This window comes from Nycticebus coucang, chromosome 8 (genome assembly GCF_027406575.1).
Source record: "Nycticebus coucang isolate mNycCou1 chromosome 8, mNycCou1.pri, whole genome shotgun sequence".
NCBI lineage: Eukaryota > Metazoa > Chordata > Mammalia > Primates > Lorisidae > Nycticebus > Nycticebus coucang.
Genome location: NC_069787.1, coordinates 45022503 through 45049343, shown reverse-complemented (window position 1 = coordinate 45049343; position 26841 = coordinate 45022503). Strand labels below are relative to the sequence as shown.

General features: G+C 44.7%; 1 protein-coding gene across 1 annotated transcript; it reads right to left on the bottom strand.

Annotated features, from left to right (window-relative positions):
• Nucleotides 1–1766: 1766 nt before the first annotated feature.
• On the bottom strand, nt 1767–18649 carry LOC128591319 (uncharacterized). The gene is made up of 6 exons (XM_053598817.1): nt 18590–18649; nt 13135–13193; nt 6237–6312; nt 5511–5757; nt 2835–2915; nt 1767–2009 (listed from the first exon to the last, which is right to left on the bottom strand). The coding sequence occupies exons 1-6, from the start codon at nt 18647–18649 to the stop codon at nt 1930–1932; spliced, it is 603 nt and encodes a 200-aa protein (XP_053454792.1). The 3' UTR covers nt 1767–1929.
• Nucleotides 18650–26841: the final 8192 nt, after the last annotated feature.

Here is a 26841-nt window from a genome sequence, read left to right as displayed (position 1 = left end):
AGTCCAGAATAGGTGTTCCTGCTGGGTGGGCAGCTGTCCTCCAAGTGGTAATTAGGGACCCAGGCTCCTTTCATCTCAAGCTCTGAAAGTGGTACAAATACTTCCACTCATGCTCCATTGGCAGCAGTTGTCACATGGACATGGTGAACTGCAAGGGAACCTGGGGAATGTGGGCCTGCTGTGATCCCAGAGATAAGATGACATACATTTGATGACTAGCTGGTTTCTGCTGTAGGCAGTGGCATTTTTTCAGAGTACTGAGTATAAACCAGATCAGATTTCATTTGTGAGCATACCCTTAGAAGAGATTCCACCACCATCACCCTTTAGGGCCAGGGAATCAGCCAGGAAGAGCCAAGGCTGCACCATGGCCACAAGTGAACTAGAAAACCCATCAGTGATCTGCAGATGATGGTATCTTTTGTGTTTTGGTGGCAGGGACAATTAGGGAATGAAGAGAAGACCAGGGAGTAGAGGATATTAAGGTAGCAAAGGTGGAAAGTTGAGAAGGTGTTACAGACCGAATGTTTGTGTCCTCCCAAACTTCATATGCTAACATCCTAACCCACAATGTGATGGCATTAGGAGATAGAGCCTTTGGTATGTGATTTGCTCATGAGGGCAAAGCCCTCATGAATGGAATTAGTGCCTTTGTAAAAGAACCCGTGGAGAAAATTCTGCCATGTGAGGTTACAGCCAGAAGTCAGCCATCTTGGAACAGAGGGCGAGCCCTCACAAGACACTGAATCTGCTGACATCTTGATCTTGTACTCCTCAGCTCCAGAACTGTGAGAAATAAATTTCTGTTGTTTAAATCCTACCTGCTTGGGCGGCACCTGTGGCTCAAGGAGTAGGGCCCCGGTCCCATATGATGGAGGTGGCGGGTTCAAACCCAGCCCCGGCCAAAAACCACACACACAAAAAAAAAAAAAATTAAAAAAATGAATCCTACCTGCTTTATGGTGTTTTGTTATAGCCACTTGAGCTGAATAATATAGAAAAATAAGAGAAACATTTGCTCTGATGTTTAAAAACATTATTTTTATTATGGAAAATTTTGAGCATACAGAAAAGTAAAAAAAAAATGGTTTAATATGCACATTTAAATTAAAGGGGTAAAACATTTAATTATGGAAAATTGTTAAATGAAATAAAGGAAAAATATTCATAATTCTACCACCTTACTATAGCCAGTTATTGCTTTGGTGTATTTCCTTCTAGTCTTTTGTTTTGTTTGGTCATAAATTTTCACACAGAGTTGTAAATAGGAGAAATGGTTATAATCAGAGACTTCACAGTATGTCTCTGGAGGGGAGGGAGGTGGGAATGGATTGTTCTCTCTAGTTTTACCCAGAATATGTTGCTCTGTGTTCCTCATTTTGGGGGAATGTTACACATTTCTGATTCTCTAGCAGGTAAGGAAGCAGGAAGGGGGAGAGGAGTGTGGAGAGAGAGGAAACATAACCCAAATCAGTTATACATTGATTTTGTTAGCAGGTCTTGTAAAAACGTTCCAGGGAGAGGCAATTAGAAATGCTCTCTCAAAATGAAGTTTAAAACCTGCCTCTAGACAGCAGTCCCCACCTTTGCAGCACCAAGGACTGGTTTCATGGAAAACAATTTTTCCACAGATTGGGGTGGTAATGGGGTAGGACAGAAGGTGGAACTCAGCTGGTGATGCTGGGCAGCCTGGTTCCTAACAGACCACAGACTGGTACTGTACACAGCTTTAGCACATTCACACATGATGTTGAACCCTGCACTAGTTATAATACTAGCTGAGTTGCTATAGCGAAGGCCAACAAATCAGTGGTTTCCAAAGGATGAGAGTTTGTGTCCCATCTTCCATACCCCTTAAGTGATGAGGGTTCTGTAGCCTCCCAGAGGTCTAGCAGGGTAGGGGCTCCATTGCCCACAGTGGTAAACTGCTCACCAATGCCCTCCATAATGACTTTCCTCTCTCTCCACTCTCACTTCTGGTGGTGGCCGTGCAAATGTGCTTAACAGTCCTGCCTCCAATTAGAAGAAATAATAGTTAACGAAGAGCCCCACCACTGCTGCACCGAGAAACCCCAGGTCATGCTTCCCAGAGGCTGCTCTCAGTCAACAACTGAACGAAACAGGGACTTCATTTGAATGTAGGTAACTGTCAGGCAAAGCCAGACTCCTCTGATGCTGGCTTTGACTCAAGCGTTCCCTGACGGCTTTGCCGACCCTTCCATACACTACCTGGCAGTCTGAGACTTTCCCTCCCTGTCTCTTTCGCTCAGGGTCAGACTTGGCTCCTGGTCTGGTGGCTCTCTCCTCATTTGTCCTCAGATTGACAGTTCCCCTAAATAAAATCCTTGCAAATTTAATCCCCTACTACTCAGAAGACTCACACTAACATATTCCCCCTCCCCTACTGATGTTTCCTGGAATCACTTCCCAAATAAATAACTTACACTCAAATCTCTGCGGCACTGTTTCTGGGGAAGCCAGCCTGAAATAAGGGCACTCCATAGAAACATATCCTTTGCACTCGCATTACCCTGGAGTGGAGTCTGGTCATGTGGCCATCCTGAACAAGGGAGGCTGGGACATGCAGTCTCCTGCTGTGAGGGACCACGCAGGGCAGAATGGATGTCAAGGGGCCTGTTGCAGTTGTGGCCACTCCTCCTCACTCTAGCCTTCAAGGTCAATGTTTAGGGCAGAGTCTGTGGAGTCCTCTGATAAATCTGTGCTGACATAAATTAATCAAAATTAACCCAAATCGAACTTCATATTATAATGATTTCTGCATTTGTTCCAAGGCAAAATTGTAAAGTACATAAAGTGTATATCCTGAACCTCACCTGTCTCTGGAGACCTGGTCCCTTCTTTCCTTTTCAAACTCCTTCCAGAATGCCAGCTGCCCAGTGCCTTTAACACCATGCCTCAAAAGAGGCATTGACTTTTCAGCCTAAGTTTCTCCCCATCCCCTAAAATGTTCTGGTTCCATTACCCAAGGTTCTGTGCATTACTAATTGATAAATTAATTTAACATAGAGACATCAGTGCTGGCTAAAGCTTGACTGTGGCAGCAACCAGATGAACACACTTGGCCTCTAACCAGAGTCTGTCATGCCCTATTCTGAGGATGAGATAGTGGCTTGCCTGGTGACTGTCACTGAGTCCTGGATAGTAACAGGCCAATAGTATCCATCTTAGGCTTTACTTATAGTGCAGATAGTGGAAGTCAAGGACCAGGCATTCCTACCCCATGGGGAAGGAATGCTTTCAGGAAGAAAGCATTCACTTCTTTGATTCAACACTAAACCATTCACAGACCTTATCCCTAGAGTATGATTGTGGGATAGAGAACTGGGAAAAGGCTATTGTTACTTTTTTAATATTTCTATAGGATTCGAGTTTCTCAAATCAACATGAGTTGTTTTGGTAACTCCAAAAAATAATGTAAGTTAGCTGCTGTGATAAGCCATTTACCTTGCCCTGTGTTGTGGACCAGGAACCTGTCCTATGTATTCCTGAGATGATCTCTTCATTTTTGGTGACCAAAGACAAATCCCATCACTAAGGTCTCCTTTTTCTCTTCTGGGGCTGCATTTGGCTCCTTTCTGCTATTAACTTTCTTTAACGTAATATGAATCATCCTGCATCCCTGGTTTCTATCTGCCCCGTGAGTCAGCTGTTATAATTTGTCTTAAAACCCTAATTTTAAGTAAAATTAGAATGGAAACCACATTTATTTATCTGCAGCGCCTGGGCCTAGTGCCTGGTATAAAGTTGACACTTAATAAATGTTTTGAATAATGGCTGAGCCCTCATATTAGTCAAGGGCCTCGTAATGACCACTGAGTTATTTAGTATGGCAGCCACCGTAAATCCTCAGGGGGTGGGAGGTGAGCCCTAAAGTCTTAAAAGTTTCATTCCCTGGGTACCAGATACCACAGGCAGCTGGGAAGGGAATGTGGTAGTCTGACTAGTGGTGTAAAACTAAAATTAGGAGTAATACCTGAGAATACGACTGCTTGTGCCCTGCTTACCTAGTCACTGGGGAAGATGGGTTAGGTCTGAAAGGAAAGTTACTAGCTGGGATCTCAGAATTTTACTGCAAACTTGGGAAAACGAAATATACAATCAGGGATTTTTTCAGTTTTATTTTGACAATGATTTGACCCTCTCCAAGATGGCTTTCCTGACATTTTGGTTGGCCATTGTACTACTTACTATTTTACTTTTTGAAGTGCTTTTCCTGAGTTTCACAGCTCCAAGTCCCCAGCCACTTATCACTAGCATTGCTTCATGCTGTGAAAGAGGGGGCCAACTCCTGTCCTGGCATGCAGTGGTAACAGCAGACATTAAAAGTCCCTGGTCCTGCCAGTCCTGGTCCTATGATTTCAACTCCCTGAACCTGTTGGCTTTCTCATCTGTTCTTTGGTATTCATAATGGTAGCTGCCTCTAGGGTTGCCTTAGGGACTAAATGAGTTAATCGCCCCTCCATTTTTTTAAAGTCCAAGGCCTGATAGGTATGTGTAGGGACTCAGTAAGTGGTTACCATTGTTATCATCATCAACCATCAAAAGCTTATCAAAGAGAGCCAGAAGGACCTGAGATAGAGGCCCAGGAAATCTATTGATTTCAGCCAGATTATTAATAAAAATAACAACAATAATAGAGTTCTACTGTGCCATTCTTCTGAAACTTCATGTTCTATTCTGTGCAGAATTGGTAAGTGAGCAGACTAGGGCATGGGGAATGTAAGTGAGGAGGAGAACAGGGAAGGCAGAAGAAAAACCAGGGCTGCACATGGTTGGTTGGTGGTTCAGAGACAGCAAAGCCAGCAGGGAGGAAAGAGGAACTACCAGGCAGTGAGGAGCCCCAGTGCCAGTTCTCTACTGACATAATTAATGAGACCATTGTGCCAAAAATGAGGCATGTTGTTCATATACAGACCTGTTGGAAGCACAAGGGAAATGCAAATAAAAGTTTTGCCAAAAGGGGAATGGTTTCACATCAGCTCCAGAGGAAGACCATATTATTGTAAGACTACCGTGCAGGGGGTGGGGACACTAAGAAGAAAAAGGGTAAGGAACGTGCTTCCAACACAGGTCCAATAGCCACAAAATACTTAGTGGGCTTTTAACATTCCCACTAATTTTAACATTTAACATTTTTCAAAGTCTGTCCTATTGGTCAAATTCACTTAACGCAAACTAAAATCCCCAATGGAGTTTTAGCATTCCAGATTTTAAGATGAATTCAGTAAGACACATAAGACAAAACTTTATAGAGATTATTTTCATTTTTCCTTTGAGGAGCTCTGGGTTGCTGAGAGGAAGCAGTCTTGAGCCTCTACAAAATCGTTGTAATTTTTTGTGTGCGTGTGCCTGATGTTTCCATCATAAGAAACAAAAACGATTATCAATTTTGTGTTTGTTCTAAATGGCGAATTCACTGTTCTTCCAAAGGAGCCTTCCTGAAGCACCCAGGTGAGACCTGGACCAAGGAGAAGGCGCCCGGGACTGACCTTGCTGTCCCTGGGGAGGAGGGAAGTGGCGTGTGGCGCTGGCACTGCTGTCCCCGCGGGCGTGGCTGCGGACCAGCGATGCAGCTGCTCTGTTAGGTGGCCCAGCGGGGTCTCTAGCACCCACCTTCTCACGCACCAACTGGGCGGGCGCGACGGCCCAGCGGAGGCCGCGCAGGGGACCCGGGCGGGTGTCCCGGGAGGCGTGGGGCGGGAAGAAGCCCACGGGGTCACTTTGGTCTCTCCGCCTCTGTTAACCCGTCCCTCGTCTCCTCCCCTTCTTCCTCAGTGCTGCCTTTTGTCCTCTCCGACCTTCGTCTCTGGCTTCTCTCAGACCGGTAGCGACCGTGACAGAGCCTTGGGAACCCGGCGGCTGTTTGAGGCGGCAGACTGTGGGAAGGCTTGTTTTATGTCGTTGGGACTGATCTATTTTCCTTTTCTCCCTGCCGGTTGCCGGGTGTGGGGTAAGTCAGAACACAAAACTCTCAGGACGGGCCTGGGGCGCCGCGCAGGCCGGCCGCGCGCTGGGGGTGGGGGGAGTGTGTCGGCGCGTGCGCGCACGTGGGGAGGGTCCGCGCGCGTGGAGAGCGTGGGCGGGTCCGCGCGCATTGTTTGCGCCGGGAGCCAGGGCCCGCGGGCGCCTGTCCCGAGCGCGTGTGCGTTTCCCCGGGCCCTGCGTGCGCCGCGGCGGGAGGGCCATGCGCTGTGTCTCCCGGGAGCCCCACTCACCTTGCGACTGCTCTGGGCCCAGGCGCCACTCTCGGCGTTGTCCTCAGTCTCACTCAGGCGGCCGTCAGCAACAATCCTGGGAAGTGGGTGCTATTAGCATCTTCAATTTCCGCACGAGGAAGTGAGGCACAGAGATGTTAACTCGCCCAGCTATTAGGAGACCTTGAACTCAAGACAGTCTGGCTCCAGAATCTGCATCTTCACCCATTACTCGTTATTCCTTAAGCGCGAGAGCGCCGGTCTCCTCCTTGAAAGGCCTTGGTTAAGGGATCCTTTTCATCTCCTTCCATTTAAAACACCATCATTTCAGTTCAGCCCAAACTGGAGGCAGCTCACGGTGTGACTGGAAGGCATGGAGGACGTCAAAGTCATTGACTTTGGCGTGCAAAGTTGGATCTTGCACCTGCGTTTTAAACTGATTTGTCGCATCTTGTAAAATGTAACAATACATAGTACTTTGATAACACATTTGATTCTTTGTTTTGGATTTATTCTTATTTTTCTGACTGTAAGTGATGCATTATATCAGGAAAATAGCAGGAGAATACATACATAGAGAAAACTATAAATTTCCTATCATCTCAGCCACCCTCATCCATATACTCTATGTTGAAAATCTTTCTAGTTATTTTTTCTAAGCATATAATTCATAATAAATTAAAATTAACATTAAAATAAATGTAAAACTAGCACAATGTACATTGTGCTTTATGATCTTTTAAAATTTAATACATTATAACTATTTCCCCATATCAATTTTTTTCTGCAACTGTTTTTAGTGACTGCAGAATATTTTATTGTGTGCGTTGGTCATAATTTAACTAATTACTAGCCTTTTGACATTTGGGTTGCTCCTCGATTTTTGTTATAAATTATGAACAGCAGAATGCAGTAATCTCCGATACACAGTGATTATTTTATTAGGGCAAATGGGTAGCAATGAAATTGCCAACTCAAAGAATGTCACACTTTTCAAGGGGTCAAACTATTCTCCTGAAAGGTTGGCTTGGTCCACACACTTTCAGGTAGAATAGATGTGCTGTTTTCTTTCTCAATTCTGGGTTTCATTGCTCAAGAGAATCTTTATTAGTATACAAATTGCATCCTTCAAGAAAAAAAATACACCTTGGTTATTTCACTGGGTTATCCTGAATTGCAAGAGAAAGACTTAATGTAATTGCAGATATTTGAAACATTCAGGAAATTTAGTTTATTCAGATATTCTCCAGACTGAACAGAGATTCAGCAAAGGGCATGGTAAAAGAGGGACATTTCAGAAAAAAGAAAATGGGAAAATTAGTTTGCAAATCATTTTTTTCTAAGACAGTGAGACAGATGCTGTCCATAAAATGAAAAGGGAGGTATTAATTGTCTCTTTTGCTGGACCTTTGCTCCTTGACAACTTTCCCATTGTCAGGTCTGAAAATGTTCACGGTGCCTCCTGCCGCAGAGCTACTGCAGTAATGTTCCACCAGCAAACCTGGTCAATTAGGGTTTCTGTAAATTTTCTTCCCCTATCTATTCTACCAGCTTCCCTTCCCTCACATCAGCAGGTTAGAGTGGCAAATATTTAAAGTCAGCCTGTCACACATGAGCAGAGTAGCTGTGTGAATGACTGATTTTCTTGACATCCTAAACAGCTTTGGTGTGTGCACGTGGAGACCTGCAGACCCCAAACCTGCTGCTGTCTACCTCACAAGATGGCATTGGTTTGGTATTTGAGGCAGTGGTGGACATCAGGGCAGGTGGTATTTTATGACCAGGAAATGAACAGACATAAAATCTGCAGATGTTTTAGGAATATGCATGTTTCTTGCAATAACCTCTAGGTGGATTTCTGCAGTAACAAAGAGGAGATTTTTGGGGGGTGTGGTTTAAATTCCTTTCCTTGCAGAGCTTTCTCTAAAATCACTTTTGCCTAACAGTCTTGAGACCATGATGCCCTTAGCAAATTTGAGAAATGCACTTGGACCCGACTGGCCTTTTTTCTCTCTACTCAGCATTGCAGCAAGAGTAGCAGATGTCTATTTAGGGAAGGCATGTTCCCTTTTTATATGCAAATCTTGTTCTAAAAATTCTCTTTTAGATGAATTATAAAACTCAATGTGTGAAATAAGGACAATACAGATTTCCTCTAGAACTATTTTTTCTCTCTGATATGTGAGACCAGTGTCTGTTAGTGGAGAAAAGCAGAGAGACTATGAGAGGCCAGGTGAGGATTGAAGGAATGTGGCAGAAATAAATAAGGGTCGTTTTATAGTACCTAAGTTCCCTGAATGCTTGGATCCCTTGGGGTGCATCTAGAATTCTTTATCATATAGAAATGCACAAAACATAATTATTTTTATAAACCAAGATTTCTTCTCATGGCCTAATGAAGTAGAGATATTTAACTTATCAAAATTCCTCTAAGAACCAGTACTGTTTCTGTTTGGAAACAGAAATTGATCTATATTTAGAACATCAAGGAGGAGGTGCTTCCAAGGGAGAGAGTAAGTTATCCTTTTTTATCCAAGGGGTGGTGTTTTGTGTTGCTCTTGAAGGGGACTCAGTAGGGAAAAGTGGCTGGAAGAGTTGAGTGGGCATAAAACCGCAGAGAGGCACTGTCGCCCCCTGGATATTCTTCTGTCAGGGATGCCTGTGGTGCTCAGTTGATTGTTTAGGCTCTAAACCTGACATGAGGTGGAAGCCGATCACCCCCAATTCCCTTATGAAATCTTCAGTAACATCTACACTTTTTGAAAGCATAAAAGTGTTTGCTAATGGTCTCCTTACATTGTGTATTTATTTATTTATTTTTTGAAACAAAGTCTCACTTTGTCACCCATGGTAGAGTGCTGTAGTGTCATAGCTCACAGCCACCTCAAACTCTTGGGCTCAAGTGATTCTCTTGCCTCAGCCTCCCAAGTAGCTGGCGCAACAGGAGCCCGCCACAATGCCCGACTGTTTTTATAACCAGGGTCTTGCTCTGGCTCAGGCTAGTCTTGAACCTATGAGCTCAAGCAATCCACCTGCCTCGGCTTCCCAAGTGCTAGGATTACAGGAGTAAGCTACCGCGCCAGCTCCTTACATTGTTTAGAAAAACTCTGTTATAAAACTACCTTGTTTCCCTGAAAATAAGACAGTGTCTTATTTTAAGGTGCTCCCAAAGATGGGCTAGGTTTTATTTTCAGGGGACGTCTTATCTTTCCTGTAAGTATGTCTTATTTTTGGAGAATGTCTTATTTTCGGGGAAACAGGGTATATCTCTTTTTGAAACACATGTATTTTATAGTAATTATGAAAATGAAGTTAGCCATTAACTTGACATTCACAACTCAGTGCCAAGCTTGGATGCTGCCTGCCAGGAGAGAATGTCCTTCAGTTACACCTACACAGGGTCATCTATGACCCTGACACATGCAGTGTGTTCCTGGGTTAGCCGTACTACCTGGGAGCTGGATAGACCTAGTGTCTTAGTCTGTTTGGGCTGCAGTAACAAAACTCCTTGCACTGGTTTATTTATGAACAATAGAAATTTATTGCTCACATTTCTGGAGGCTGGGAAGTGCAAGATCAAGCTGCTGGCAAATTCAGTATTTAGTGAGGACCCCTTCCTCATAGCACCTCGCTGTATCCATATAGGGTGGAAAGGGCAGAGGGCTCCCTCAAGCCTCTTTTATAAGGGAACCAATCCCTCATGACCTAAGTGCCTCCTAAAAACCCCACCTCTTACTACTATCACAGTGGTGATTAGGTTCCAAGTACAAATCTGGGGGCACACCAGCATTCAAACCATAGTACTTTGTGACCCAGAATTTGCATTTCAGCAAGATTCCCCCATTGATTCTGGAGCACGATACAGTTTGCAAAGTACTAGTCTACGGTAGTTCTTACCCTTAGCTGCACATTGGACTTACCTGGGGAGCTTTACAAAGTATACACTCCTGGGTCCCCTGCCTAGGGATTCTAATTTAATTGGTTTGAGAGGGGAATTGCCCTGGACATCTAGATTTCAAAAGGCTCCCCGTTTTGTTCCAACATAAAGTAAGTTTGAAAACCCCTAATTTCAGAACACTTCCTTCTTCAAGTCATGTTTAAACCCAAACACCTTGTGAAGTACGTGGCCTCAAAGTTTGCTGCTTTGGTGAACCTTAGCCCTCCCCCAAAGGCACTACTCCTTGTCCTTGAAGATGTATGTGTAACAAATCTTCATCGGAAGCCCCAATGGCAGACATCCAGAGGAGCCCCTGGGAGCACCTTTCTCTAGCACCTTGTGGGGACCCTCCTATAAGGGTGCTTACATAGTGGTGGGGCAAGGGCAAGGCCCTAACTTAGATTACCTGCTCACTCCGGGGCTCTGTTTCCTCCATAAGGGGAGTGAGTAACAGAACCAACACAGCATCACAGGGTTGTGAGAATGGATCGCTGAGCATTCAGGCAACTACCTATGGGGCTTGCATTAAAATAATAATAAGGGTATGCACCTATGGGGACTAAGAGAAGGTGTAAAGTCAAATTAGTGCTCAAATTTTCTCTGCTGTTAGGAGCCTGCAGAGGGGGAGGCCAACAAGAAACAAAACCATTCGTGCCACAGATACCTAGAAAAATACTCAGGAATCAGAGGACTGGTATCTGAAAGCAGGGGTGAGTGGGGGAGCTGAAGAAAGGAGACTTTACAAGTCCATCTGAAGAGCAGTTAGATCCCGTCCAGCCCCATGCCAGCCTTCCCCTCCCAGGCAGGAGCCTGGAGTTCACCCTCTGAACAGGGTGGATCCAGGGTGCTTCCACTTCAGAGACTGCAGGCACAGCTGGGAGAGAAGGGGACTCCCTGGACAGAAACAAAGTGCAATGACACTGTGAGACTCCACCCCCACTCAGTCTTCTCTGTCCAGTAGTCCCCCAGAATCTAAAATATCCCTGAGCAAGTGAATATGGTTTTCCAGACTGAACAGGCCCCAAAGTGCCCACATAATGAATTTTCAAACAAAAAGGGAGAGAGAGCTGCCTAAAGCACATATTCAAGAGATTTAAATGTTTTAAGGATAATGAGTAGATCCTAAGAACCTCTTTGGGGAGGGCAAGAAAAATAGATCAGAGGGTCACACGTGAGGGTGAGGGGTCAGAGTGACATTAATCATCTCAGAAACATAAGAATATAGAAGATCAAGGAACAGTACTTGCAAAATGCTGGGGAAAGTATTTCTCCAGCCTAGAACTCTACTGAATTCAAGGGTGGCCTCTGGAAGCTAGTAGAGATACTCCCCAAATAAGGGAATTAACAAAGAAAGAGGAAGCTGTAGGAACCAGAAAATGGATTCAACACAGAAAAGAGGCAGAGGGAATTCAAGATTTAGTGAGTCAAGCCCCAGGATGACCACCGGGCAGCAAGGATGATTACTGCCAGCTCAGACTGGAACAGGAGGAAGGGCAGGGTCAGGAGGGACATCTCCAAAATACAGATAGAACCGAGGGGAACTTTACATCTCTTCTGGAGAGTCAGTAGAGAAAATAAGTGATGAGCACATAAATTATGCAATAAGGAAAAAAGTCGATGATTAACTCCAGGGAAAACAAAAAGTCATATATGAAAGGAAATACGATATTTTCTTGAAGCTGCTGGACCAATGTTTACTTAGTAAAAATAATATGTTCATTGAATACTGATTTAACAAAAAATGTGATATGATGACATCAAGCAGATGTAGGAGGGCAAGTAGATGGGGTGAAGGTAGTCACTAAAACCCTGCTTGTCCGTGGCAGCAAGGCGAGAGATAATGTCTAGGACAAAAAAAGCAGGACTAAATAGTGTAAGTCTTTTATTCAGAAAGGTGGTGGTAGATATAAAAACTATTTGCTAAGAGTTAGGCTAGGCGCCTGTAGCCCTGCAGCTAGGGCGCCAGCCACATACACTAGGGGTGGCAGGTTCCAACCCAGCCCAGGCCTCCCAAACAACAATGACAACTACAAGAAAAACAACAACAAAAAAGAGTTAGGACTTGGAGTGGGGGGATATGAATAGGAGAAAGCTATTTCTTACTAGCCTTCTAATAGTATTTGACTTTTTGAATTATGTGTATGTATCAGCTGTTTTCAAGAAATGAGATTAAATTATCAAACAATGCTGAGCACCAGGCCTGGCCATCATGGGAAGCTTTTCTTCCCGTTCCTCTACAACCCCTTTGGTTTTTCTCAGTGAATCCTGACTTGTGAGTTACAGAAGTTAGTCATTTTGATTTCTGTACAGTCAGTCCCGGAGTTACAAACATCTGACTTATGTACAATTTATCAGAACAGAGGCTGTTATAGGCAATAGGTAAAAGTACCTGTTCCAACTTACATACAAATTCAACTTAAGAACAAACCTACAGAACCTATCTTGTTCGTAACCTGGCGACTGCCTACAACTTCATCTCTCACTCTCGCACTCAGGAGAGACCCTACTCTCGCATCCATGGTGGTGGTGGTTTGTAACTGTTCTTCTGCTGCGTTTTGCCCACAAAGGGAAGGTGCCTTCATGCTGGACTTGGCTGGAAAAATTTAGTGCATGGGAAACTTGGATTCAGAATGTTTTTGATGCTGCTTTAGTTATTGAAATAAACAACCAGTGTTTAAAATGAGAAATCGGTACTTTTGCCTTATATGTAACTACAGATTTCTCTTCTAAGGATTTTATATGAAAAATTAGTGTGTCTTTTTGGGTACTAGAATGGATTAAAGGTTCACCATTGAAATAAATGGTCTGGGCCTTTCGGCAAATGCCCCTTTGTCTTTTGCCCTATTTGTGGGGCAAGTTGAGAACAGAAGGCTGATATTTTGCATCTGGGCTGCTAAGGGGTGAAGGCAGCAGCACTATGGATTCCAGGGGCAGGGGACACTGAGGGGAGGATAAGCGCTGGGAATTTATAGCAACCCTTACCAGATGTAGGACTTGAACTTCACAGGGGACTCAAGGGTCTGAGGTCCTTTTACCTTGATCTGACAGGGCCAGAGAAAAGCTGACACCAAGATTGCAGGAATTTTGCTGAGTTTTTACCCAGCCTTTGTGCACCCACACCACTGTCTTTATCCTATCAGAGCTTAGGAGGTTCTGACATTGGGCAGAAGACAGGCTAGCTTCAAAATAAAAAATAAAAAAATTCTGGATGGCCAAAGTATGTTTCTTTCCTTATTTTTAAATTTAATTTTTAATTAAAATCATAACTGTATACATTTACAGAGCACAATGTGATGATTTCATATAAAATGTGGACTGTTTAAATCAAACTGATTAACATAGCCGTTACCTCATTTACTTCTTTTTTGTGGTAAGACATTTATAATTTACTCTTAGTTATTTTGAAATATACCCTTGTACTGTGTACATTAGGCAAGATCCCATCCGATGCTCCCCCTCCTCCCGCCATTTGCCCTCCCCTTTCTCTCCTCTCCCTTCCCCCTTGCTAGACAATATTTGTGTTTTATCATTCCTAGGAGTATGTGTTTATACATTGGCTTCATACTAGTGTTGAGTACATTGGATACTTTTTCCATTCTTGAGATACTTTACTAAGAAGAATGTGTTCCAGCTCTATCCAGGCAAACATAAAAGATGTGAAGTCTCCATCATTTTATGGCTAAATGCTATTCCATCGTATAAATATGCCACAGTTGGTTAATCCATTCATGGATCTATGGGCATTTGGGTTGCTTCCACAACCTGGCAATAATGAATTGAGCTGCAATAAACATTCTGGTGCAAATGTCTTGGTGGTAAAATGATTTTTATTCTTCTGGGTAGATATCTAGAAATGGAATTGCAGGAAGGTCAACTTTTAGTTCCTTAAGGATTCTCCATACTTCTTTCCATAAATGTTGTATTAGTTTGCAATCCCACCAGCAGTGTAGAAGTGGTGTTCCTTCTTTTCATATCCACACCAGCATCTGCAGTTTGGGGACATTGTGATGTGGGCTAATCTTACCAGAGTTAGGTGATATCTCAAAGTGGTTTTGATTTGCATTTCTCTGATGATTAAAGATGATGAGCATTTCTTCATAGGTTTGTTGGCCTTTCATCTGTGATCTTCAGAAAAGTTTCTGTTCAAGTCTCTTGTCCACAAAGAAATAGGGTTGTTTGTTCTTTTGTTACTGATTAATTTGAATTCTCTGTAGATCCTAGTTATCAGACCTTTGTCGGAAGCATAACATGCAAAAATGTTCTCCCATTCTGAAGGTTGTCTGTTTGCTTTAGTTGTGGGGCCCTTAGCTGTACAGAAGCTTGGTAGCATGATCAAATCCCAGTAATATATTTTGGTGTTACTGCAATTGCCAGGGAGGTCTTCCTCATAAAATATTTTCCCAGGCCAATATCTTCAAGTGTTTTCCCTGCTTGAAGGGAAAAAAGAATTTTTATAGTTTCACGTCTTAAATTTAAACGTTTTATCCAGTGAGAATCAATTTTTGTTAGCGGTGAGAGTTCAGTTTCAGTTTTCTGCAGGTTGCTAGCCAGTTCTCCCAGCACCATTTGTTAAATAGGGATTCTTTTCTCCGAAGGCATTTTCCCTTCCATTTTCCTATAACCAAGCTGAAGTTGCTCCCTCACACAGGGCACCCCCCTGTGCATCTCAGTGCTGCTCATCATCTGCTGTGACTTAAATAGCAAGAAAAAAAGTTTAAAAATAAGTTTGGTCATCAGTCTTGCTTGATCCTAAGCGGCACTGCTCCAGCAGATGTGGCAAAATCCTCTCACAGGCCACCTTGCTTTGTTCTGAGACAATTTATGCAGAAGGCAGCAAGTTCCCTGGTGCTAAAGGGTACAGAGATGGACCTGCCTTCCCACCCCTGTAATGGGGATGGGGAGACTGGAGTGGATGTGGGGAGCAGGTAGGTGTGAGGGTGAGTATGCAAGTGTTCAGGGTGGGTGGGGATGGGGCAAGAGGAAGGGGAACCCAGCTCAACCCAGTTAAGAAGTTGAATGCAGAGGCTAAAGGAGCAGAATACTATTTAGCTATAAAAGGTGGAGACTTTACATATTTTATATTAACCTGGATGGAGTTGAAATACATTCTTCTTAGTAAAATATCACAAGAATGGAAAAGCAAGTATCCAATGTACTCAATACTAATATGAAGCCAGCAGGTGAACTAATACACATCTATCTACACAAGAGAAAAACTCAAGGCTGAGCACAGTAGCATACACCTGTAATCCTAGCACTCCGGGAGGCTGAGGTGGGCGGATTGCTTGAGCTCAGGAGTTTGAGATCAGCCTGAGCAAGAGCAAGGTGTCAACTCTAAATACTAGCCAGGTGTGGCGGGCACCTGTATGTAGTCCCAGCTACTCAGGAGGCGGAGGCAAGAGAATTGCTTAAGCCCAAGAATTTGAGGTTGCTGTGAGCTGTGACAGGGAAACAAAGGGAGACTCTATCTCAAAAAATAAAATAAAATAAAATAAACAGAAAATTGTGCTTAAATAAATGCCACATAAATTTTTTTTTTTTAAAGAGAGGGGAGGGGGGAAGGAGAAGGCGGGAGGGAGGTTGGTGCGCTTCCATGTCATGGGCACAATGTAAGGGTATGTAGCACACCTGGGTGCAGGACACAATTCTCAGGGACCTTACACAACAAACGCAAACATTGTAACCTAATTGTTTGTACCCTCATATTAATCTGAAATTTTAATAAAAAAGATGTTAAACACAGATTTCTGGGCATATTCTTTTTTAACAACCAGTAATATGTTCTGTCTTAACTATTCAGCCTCTTGGTATGAGAATCTCAGCAAGATTCTCCCAAGTTTATTTTTAAAGTGCTTATAATTCGAAGATGGACTTCAGAAAGACTTTATATTTGCACTGGGGGTGACTGTTGATCATTTCTGTTTTGGAATGAACTCCCTGCCCTTTCTGCATGGGGGAGAGATGGTCCTTGTGAAGCAGAAGGCACTCATCCTTTGTTATCCACAGGATAATATGTCGTATTTGATGTGAAAAGCATAGGTAGTTTAAAAGGAAACACGTTCCTCCATGGTGTGGGTTTGCCATATGTCTGGATTGCTGCCATGTGACAACTTGGGTCCTAATTTTAAGGACAGTCCTGAGACAGAAAGTATGTGTCCCTGAGCTGAGAGCTTCACATACGGCAGCTCAGTCCTTTTCTGGGATTACACAAGCACCGCGGTACCAACAGTGAGCTTAGGTAAAACACGGTGAACACTTTGATTTTAAAAGGTATGTGTTTGTTTTAATGTGTATTAAGAAAGGTTAAAGCTTTCCTTAAAACCAGCATATCAAGTCCACCGTGATGTGGAAATACAAAATCTCTGTTAAACAACTAATTTAGTTTTTTAAAAGGTGAGCTTAAGAAAGTCATCACTTAATAATTCAGGAGCTTCAATTCACAACTGCAAAGGCCTGAAAACAATCCAGTGCCCTTCAACCATGAACAGACTAACAAACTGTGGTAGATGTACACATGGAATAGTATGCAGCCATAGAAGACAGACCTTTCATATCTTTTGTTAAAATCCTGGAGGAACTGGAAAATAATCTCCTAAAGAAGTATCACAAGAATGAGAAAACAAGCCCCCCATGTCCTCAATACTAAATTGAACCGAGTAGATTAACAACTACAGGCCCACACAGGAGAAAAACTTAATTAAATCCAAGAAGGGGGACGAGGACGGGTTGGTAAATTCCCATCCCCGGTACAATGCATGGGCATATGGTACACTTTCTGGGTGAAAGATGCAACTATATCTTAGATTTTATCTTATAAACACAAACAATGTAACATAATTGTATGCACCTTCATATTAATAATAAAAAAAATCCAGAAGCTTATCAATCAGGGTTAGGTGAAAAAAAGAATTCTCCCTAAAGGTCTCCAGTGCTGAGTTGATAAAGGGACATTTACAGCTCCCTGGAACAGGTTAAAGAGAGCTTTAATGAATGCTTAACCCCCAGAGAATTGTCCCAGGGCCTGCTGTCACCACCCGAGGCCTGAAGAGTCCAGAGAGGGAACTAGAGTCCTTTGAGAAGGTGGTGCCTGTGGCTCAAAGAGAGGGCAGTGGTGGGTTCAAACCTGGCCTCCAAAAACTAGAGTCCTCTGAGAGCAGGTGCCATGAAGTGGGTACAGATGTGGACAGGGTTGGGCTCCTGAGTGAGGAGCTGCAGGAAGAGACAGTCACCCCTCATCCCCCAACCTCAGCCCTGCCAGCACCTGCCATGGACCAAACCCACCCAGAGGCCAACAGGCTAGGAGCCCCTGGTGGAGCCCCCAGAGTCAGTTTCCCTAGGGGAACAGATTAAGCAAAGATGGGATCTAGGTCCAGGGACAGTGGGAGCAGAGGATGACCCACATAAGGCAGGATGTGGGTATGGCAGGAATGGTGAGAATGGTGAATGTGGGTGGAGCCTGGCTCTCAGGACACTCCAGGAAGGTTAGTATGAATGAACCTCACTTTCCAGATGACAAGCTGAGCATTACAAAGGTTAAGAAGTTGCTTAAGCCTGAAGTGCTAGTGAGTGACAGAGCTGGTTCTCCAGTCAGGTCTGTCTGATCAGAGAGCCTGACCTCTTAACCAGTACTTTGACACACAATGCGCGCGGACACACACACACACACACACACACACACACACACACACACACACACACACACACACACGAGCGCACGCAACTCATACAAAACCCAGCAAACTGATATTGGGGCTGTATTCACAATGAATAGAAATAGTAAAGCATATTTAAAAATGCACTTGAATAGTGCTGACATTTCATTCATGACACATAAGTGGACCCCTCGAGCAGACAGTGCCTGTGACTAGACCACAGCATAGCATCTTGGTGGTACAACTGAGGCCTTGTTATTCCAGCCACAGAAACAAAAACCCCATTTGCCCAAGTGCCAGTCTGGTTGGCTCGCCTCAGCGTTCATATTCAAGGACAGGCTTCTGGCCAAATTAAAGTAGGGCCTGGGAGAGTCCAGCTGCACTTAAATAATAATAATAATTGCATGTACTTTCTTTAATGAGCTCTCATTCCCACTTGGCAGCAGAAACACTAAATTCAGTCAATCCAGCAAAACCCAGTCTAATCCAATAAAAATGTTAGTCTAATCCAGGATTCAATCAGGATTCGGGTTCAAAGTTCTCAAGGTGCTGCCCCTCCTCCACCTGAGGGGACCATCCCCAGGGGCTTCCTGCCAGCCCACAGCCCACAAGCAGGGCAGGGAGAGCCAGAGCCCCGTAATGGCGAGGATGTGTGGGGTTCATGGCAGCTGTTCTCACCCCCACCCACATCCACTGCCATCCTGCAGGTTTGATGGCTGTGGCCTGCCTAGCATGATGCCCACTGAATGCTGAGCAGCACAGCAGGCTGCTGTGATTCTCTTTACCCAAGCAGGTGGTCCACCTCTGGGCCTGTGCCAGCTGGTCACTGTATGCCTCTCGGCCATCTTTTGAAGTGAGGGGAGTAGCTTACTGTACTTTTAAAATTGCTATGGATAACAATTAGGGAGAAAACAACCCCTACTTGGGTGTGAACCAGGGCAGGAAGAGTGAGGGGAAGAAAGAGTGAGGGGGGATGTGAGGTGGTGCCTGGCTAAGAGGCCCTGGCGATTCATGTGCTCATCTATTGCCACTGATTTCTACTTAGGACAACTAAACCAACTTAAAATAAAAAAAAAAAATGGTCAAAAGAAACAGACTCTCTCTGGGGTCCTCTTAGAAGGGCACTGGTTGAATTCAAGCCCTCATGACCTCAAAGCCCCACCTTCAAGTCAATCACCTTGGTTGAGGTTTTAACACAGCACCTGGTCTGTGGCTCCAGGGACTCCAAGTCCTCACACTACCCCAGTTTATAGCAAGTCATTAGAAATTTCGGGTGAACTCTTCTTACAGACTAGCACGGCATCCGGTAACATCTGTTGTGGTAAGCAAGAGCTCAGCTCCCATCCCTCTTTCCTTAGAGGTACTTCTTGTCTTTCTTTAGATTTTGGGTCAGCTGTTTACCCTCTGGCCTCAGCTCCCTTACAGGCACAAGAAAAGTTATTAATTTGTACAATGTCCACTGTTTTCTTGTTAAAAGGTTGAGAGTGATATTTTCAGCTTTCCCCTCTGTCCTAAGTAGAAGCCAAAAATCCACCCTTGCTTTTAGTAGTTAATTTAGTTAATATCAGCACAGGAGTCCAAATAGCAGATCCTCACTTTTATTTATTTATTTTTTTTCCAGCCCTATTTTTTTTTTTTTTTATTGTTGGGGATTCATTGAGGGTACAATAAGCCAGTTACACTGATTGCAATTGTTAGGTAAAGTCCCTCTTGCAATCATGTCTTGCCCCCATAAAGTGTGACACACACTAAGGCCCCACCCTCCTCCCTCCATCCCTCTTTCTGCTTCCCCCCTCCATAAACTTAATTGTCATTAATTGTCCTCATATCAAGATTGAGTACATATGGGAGGAAGGAGCCTCTGGGCGGGATGGAGAGGCGATGACTTAGAGTTTGGGAGGCAGCTCTCATGGTTCAGCTCCAGCCTTTAGGTGTATTTTGCTTGACCCACGGGTGTTTGAACAAAACTTGAGCTGGCTTTGAACATTTTAAACTCCAAAATTTTCTCAAAATTTAAAAATTCCAATATAGTCTGAATTTTTGGTTTCTCTTGAAAAAACTGCTGGCTACAATCACCCCCCACCCCCCAGACTGCTTCCTTGGTGTGGGGAACGGTTCTGTTCCCTGTCAGCCTTGCCACCATGCAACACTCAGCCTGCTTCACACGTCTCTTAAGCTTCCAGGCCTTGTGGGCAGGAATGAGGCTCAACCAGTAGGTTCTGATAAAATTATACCAGTTGTGGAAATGTCAAAATCATTCTGTGCCTATGGGCACAGTAGCCAGTTCCTGGAGCCCCTGGGGAACCCACACCTCAGCCAGACTGGTGCCTTCTCCAGGACCCCTCATTCCAAAGGGGTGAAGTTATCGAGCCCAGTGGCCCTGGTGGTGCATGCCCCGAGCCAGCAGGGTGATACTCAAAATATTTTAGTTTGCAACCCCTGACTTAAAGCATTACACAAAAGCTCCTGGCTCTCAGATGGTGGATGTAAAGTAGAGCAATCCTGTTTAAGGTGGTATTTTCAAACAAAAAGCTTTCGGAGAATCTGGCTGTAAACATCGGCATAAGCAGCAGAAGTATTGCTTTGAATCTTGGTTCTAGGAGAGTAAAGAAGAGACCAAAAACAAATAGGAAGTGAGAAATTGAAAAGGCCGTCAAAGAGAAGCTTAAGCACAGGCAAATCAAGAAGCAGGGCTGATACCAGTCAGAGATAAGTGGGAAAATGGCTATGCCTCCCATGATTTTGGCCTCTTTCTACTTTAAAAAGATACATAATTACAATAAAGTAACTGTATTGTAATTAAATACCAAAATAATTAAATTTGAAATTAAATATGATAACATCAAGTTGTTCAGACAGGATTAATTTGTGTCTTAATCTGATAAATCACTTTCATTATTTTTAGGATTAAGTTTTAGAGAAAAGAAATTGCAAAAAAGAGAAGTGCCGACATTCTGCAGATAAAGACTGCCTGGGCTTTTGATTCCTCATACAGCTCTCTCAAAGGTCAAGTGCTAAAGGCTGATTTTAAGCCATGAGTTGAAAGAACAAGAGAAAATATTCTTTGACGGACTATTTTTTGAAAATTTGTACCTGATCTTATATTTTGTACTTGGATTTTGAAAAATAACTGTAGTTTCCTTACAAGTTTCTAAGAACTTGTTACCCATATAAATAAATAGGTAAATAAATAAATGAATAACTAAAACAGAGGCCAAAAAGTAGCCAAATTACCGTTAGCCATCAAATAACAAATATGTATTATCTATTTTGTGCTAAGTACTATGTTAGAAAACACAAGAGCGTGCTGAGATAGATAAAATATGAATAGTCTCTTATTTCCAAAGTCAGGGTTTTCTTCTCTTGCCTTGAAGAAAAAGAATGTATGCATATAGAAAATAAAATGTCAATCAGGAATTCAATCAAAGAAGGTACCCAGGATGGTTAATGTTTTATGTCAAAATGGGTAGGCCATAGTACCAGATATTTGTCACATATTTTTCTATATGTTCCCAGGAAGGTATTTTTTAGATGAGATTATCATTTAAATCAGCAGACTTTGAGTAAAGCAACATGAATGGGCCTCATCCAATCAGTTGAAGGCCTTAACAGAAAAGGACTAACCTACCCTGAACAGGAAGGAATTCGGCCAGCAGACCGCCTTTGGACTCGAGCTGCCACTCTTCTCTGGGTCTCCAGCCTGCTGGCCTACTGTGCAGATTTTGGACTTGCCAAGCTTCCACAAGAATGTAAGCCAATTCCTTAAAATAAATCCCTGTCTCTCTATGTATACATCCTGTTGGTTCTGTTTCTCTGGAGAACCCTGCCTAATACAGCAGCACCAAAGTGAGACAGGGTTCCTGCAAGTTGGAAATGGGTGAGCTGTGTCCTGCCGTGTAGAGGAAGCTGCTTCTGGGAGGACAGAGCCACAGAGAAGCAGAGGTTGTTCCGTGTGGCCCTGTTGCACCCCAGCCTCCCTGCAGTTGTATGATCCTTCAAACAAATTCCCCTTCAGGCTGCGGCTGGTTGATGGGTATATTACTTTAGTAGGGCTGCCATACCAAACTACCACAGACTGGATGGCTTAAACAAGAGAAAAGTAGTTTCACATTTCTGGAGGCTGGCTGCCCAAGATCAAGGTGTCTGCAAATTGGTTTCCTCTGGGACCTCTCTCCTTGGCTTGCAATTGGCCATCTTCTCTCTCCTACTTTTTCACATGGTTTTCCCTCAGTACACAGCTGTGTCCTTGTCGCTTCTTCTAAGGACACCGGTCATGTTGGATGAAGGCCCACCTTAATGGCCTCATGTTAACTTAATTACCTCTTTATAGACCTGATCTCCAAATATAGTCACATTCTAACTGGGAGTTTGAACATCAACATAGGAATTTTGTTGAGGGCACAATTCTGCCTATATATGAGGGGTTCGAGTTGAGTTTCTGTCACCTGCAACCAAGAAAGTCCTAACTAATATGCATGCATACTCGTGGAAAATAAAATCTGGGAAAATATTTCTCAAAATCTTAGAAGATGCTATTTGTGCATTATGGATTAAGACTGATATTTGTATTTGCTTACCCACATTTTCTATTTCTCTTCTACAATGAACATGTATTCTTGTCATAAAAATATTTTAAAATATCTCAAAGCATTCCAGAGACTTGAAGGTGGTGGACAGGGTAAAACCCAAGGGTGGCATCTGAAAGCACTGGGCAGTGGGAGTGGGGGAGGGGTAGGTGCTGATTGCTGTGGACAAGCTCTGAGGTCACCCACGGTGGGGTGAGGGGGAGAAGCCACAGAGTCGTGCCTGGGAGAGTTCAGAGATCAAGAAATGAGACATCCTTCTGCCAGTTAAACCATATAAGCAAGCAAAAATGGATCCACACAGAGAAATGCCAAGTCACCTTAAAGACGCAGGAGGGCTGCAGCCCAGACTCACTGTGATTGGAGGAATTCGAGGGCTGGAATCCGTGCCTGTGTACTGGGCGTGGGGAATGCAGCCGGAGGGGAGAGGGAACCACTGGGCTTCTGGTGATGGTTGCAACAGTGAGGGTGTGGAGGGGATGGAGCTGCCCTTCCAACCAGATGTTTCATAGCCTCTTAGGCTCTATGTATTTTTGTTAAAAAGAAGAATAAACCAAAACATTGGGGGAGGCTTCTTTTTTTGTTGTTGTTGTTCCTTTATGGTAGAGAAAAAATGAGACCCGTGTACCAGGAGCAAAGGGGAAGGAGGTAAACAAAACAGTGGCTGCACTGGCCCATGATGGGGTCACCATGACACTGAGACCTGTGCTCAGGCCGTCAGCCTGGGGAGTCTGGTGGGTGCTCTAGACAGAGGCTATCATAAGAGAGAGGCCCAGGGAGACTTCCTGGAAGAGTGGAAGCTCCCTGCTGGAGAGGCCCCAGTTCCCAATGGCGTCATCTCCAGGGCTGCAGGGAAAGGCGCTTCCGGTCCTGTGCTCTGTCATTACCCCCTGTGCTACTCCCAGGTCTCACGCAGTTCCACGAGGACACATAACCGCATTCTAGCAGTACTAGGGAAGTGAAGGAGAGGGTGGTTACAGGAAGGAGAGGGGAAGGGGCTGGGCGGCAGCCAGTGCGGTGCTGGAGCTTCGGGAAAGGCTCCTTTAGGAACAGCTTGAGACACACCTTATTCCTCCAAAAGAAAGGGGGAGGCAGCATCCAAATGCAGGAGGCCAGCCAGGGAAGGCCCAGGCAGTGACAGTCCTCAGAGGGAAGGCCCAGGCAGTGACAATCCTCAGAGGGAAGGCCCAGGCAGTGACAATCCTCAGAGGGAAGGCCCAGGCAGTAACTATTCTCATGTGCTCTTTTCTGGGCAGGATCCTCCATGGGGCAGGAATGCTGCCCCTCTGTAAGGGGGAGGTCTGGGACACTGGTTCTGAATTGACCCTGAGGGGCTGGGCTGATAGTCATCCCAGCCAGATGGTAGGTGACTAGGCCCAGAGAGGCCCACAGGTCACACAGCAGGGACATGGAAGAACCAGGACAGCAACCACATTTAGCACATTTCTTACTGCTCCAGGCCACTGCAGATGAAGTGGGGGCACTTTTTCCAGCCCTGCTAGGGCAATGTCGGGTCCTGACCCATGAATGCCTGCCCCTTCCTTATCACCGCTGAAGCTCCAGCACTGGCTGTTATAAAATCCAACCAACCTCCCGGTTGGGTGCGCGTCCTCACCCTGTGACCCCCATCTCTAAAAGAGGTTTTCCTCCCAGAATATGGGCGATGATCCTTGGGCGTGAGAACCTGGAGCATCTGCTGGTTCTGTTTCTCCCTGGAAACGTGGCCATCTGCTGGAAGCTGCTTCTCCCATGAGCCAGTCCTGTGGAGGTTGTACTGGTTGCTGTTATGTCCTCCCAAACCTTTGGGTCCCCTTACCATTTTTGTGCCTGCAGATGCCCCCAACAGCTGGCCTGGGGGAGAGGGCAATCAGGCTATTGAAACCCATTTTGCTTGTGTCAAGCAGGAAAGAGAGCAGGAAAATGCCTGGGACTGTGCCTCCTCCTGGGGCTACCTCTGACAACAACTGCTGAACAACCCAGCTCCCTCGCCTGATGGAGACACTCCAGGAAGCGACCTGCACCATCTCCAGAACTCCCCTAAAGAAATGAGCCCAAGTTATCCCCAAGCTTGGCATCACACTCTTGTTCCCCAGTACCCAGTTTTTCCAGGGAACGCTTGTTAATAAATCATTCCCTCATAAATTGCTTCCAGGCAGATCTTCATCTCAGGGTCTGCTTTTGGGGAATTCTGCCTAAGATAGTTATATTAAGAAATCTAATTGCTGAGCCTCCAAAGCTGAGGCCCAGCAGACCTGTGCCATAAGGCTGAATTTGGCCAGCAGTTGTATTTTGTTCAGCATGCCTCCCCATTCCTGCTGGTCCTCCTTCACAGCAAACACTCTGTTTTCCATGTGGGAATAAAATTCTTGACCTTGGGTAATGGAGTGCTTATGAACTGTGTTGATCATTCACAAATAAAGCAATACGTGGCCACAGCATAGGAAGTGCTTCAAGAGCTGCCAGTATTCCCTGCAAACTTTGCAATTACCTGTGAGGAAGGAGCTATCATCATCTCCTTCGAATTGATGAAGATTCTGAATTGTAGGGCCTTTTTTTTTTTTTTTTGTAGAGACAGAGTCTCACTGTACCGCCCTCGGGTAGAGTGCCGTGGCGTCACACGGCTCACAGCAACCTCTAACTCTTGGGCTTACACGATTCTCTTGCCTCAGCCTCCCGAGCAGCTGGGACTACAGGCGCCCGCCACAACGCCCGGCTATTTTTTTTTGTTGCAGTTTGGCCGGGGCTGGGTTTGAACCCGCCACCCTCGGCATATGGGGCCGGCGCCCTACTCACTGAGCCACAGGCGCCGCCCTGTAGGGCCTTTTTTTATCCAGTCACATATCTGGGAACCAGCTGAGACAGTGTTGGAATTCAGGCAAAATGACTGTAACCACCGTGCCACATTAGGGACCCAGCAAAGCCACGCCCTCTCTCCCAGCCACCCCCAACCTACGACATCTTATAACAGGTGGAATTTCAATCCGGTTTTGGCCGATCTCTTTCCTTATTATTTCCTTTCTCTCTTTCAACAGCTTAGGGCTTGATTTGGGTAGGCACAAGAATAAAAAATGATTGAGGACAGTATATTTTTGGAAGGATTTGTATCCTTCTTTAAAAGAAAAGACTAAGCATCCACATATATTTAACTCCTCAACTTGCAGAGTGGCAGTTCCTGGGACTCAGCATTTCCACCAGCCAGCTAAGGCTGTTTCCAGAAATTGGACCTTTGTTCTCATGGGGCTACTGTCAGGAGAGGAAATCTGTCCCCCTCCACCTTGTACCATTCCTTCTCTAACAAGCTGTCAACTCTGCAGTGAGAACACTGCCAGCCCGCTGGCTTTCTGTTCCCAAAGCTTAGGGGGATGACTCAGTTACTGAGGTATTTCCTTTTTTCATGAGCCTAACATGCAGAGATTTTCAAATTATTTCCCTGAAATATTTCTCCCCTCATCTTGCTGCATACCTTGTCCCCAAAAGGCACACTTTTAAATAGATTCTTCTAACAGCATACCAGCCAGCATCTATTAGGCTCTTTCTACATGGCCAGGCACCTCGCTCAGCATTTCACATCTGTCAGCTCAGCTCAGCCTCATGGTCATGCTGGAAGGTCTGCATACTGGTGTTCCCATTTCCTGGATGGGGAAACTGGAGGCCCAGAGAGTTTGCCCACAATCATTTTGTCCAGAAGTAGCACAGATAGAGCTCAAACCCATATAAGTCTTTAACCACTCTGCTGTACTGCCACATCACTGTGAAAGGATTCCTATTATCTAGGCAGACTATGTTATTTGTCTGAAGTTGTTACTTCCCTCCTTTTCCTTGATAACACCTTTCCTTGGGCAGATCTTCTGCTTTTGACTTTGGCTTTGGCTGTGTGACTTACTGTGTCCAATAGAAAGAGGATGGAAGTCAGAGTGCACCATTTTGAGCAAAGGCCCTAGGAGGCCTGGCCATTTCTGCCACTCTCTGCCAAGAGAAAAGCATGTTCTTGAAGCCACTGACTCTTAGCTTGAACCCCAGAATAAAGACCTATAGGGTAGACCTGATCCCACTTTGAGGCCTAAGGGTCAACTTCTTTCTTCCAAACTCAGCTGAGTCCAACCAAGACCAGACAAATCACAGCCAACAAGTACAAAAAATCAGTGTACTTTTGTGGGCACAAAATCAGTGGTAGTTGTTATGAGCCACTAGCTGTTGGGTCTATTTGTTGCAGTAGCAGAAACTGCTCACTGTTACATGTCAGAGCATTCTAATCTAGCCAATGTTGCATGGCCTGGCTCTCACCATCATGGTGGCAAAGTGCAGGACCACAGTCTTGGAGAAGAAATGGACCTGCATCATCATCTGACCTGGGCCTTCTCAGATCCAGCCTCCTTGCCTCATGATGTGGCCCACATCCTCTCTGGCCACAGAAAGGATGTCTTCCCTACACTTAGCCCTGAAGGTCTGTGCTC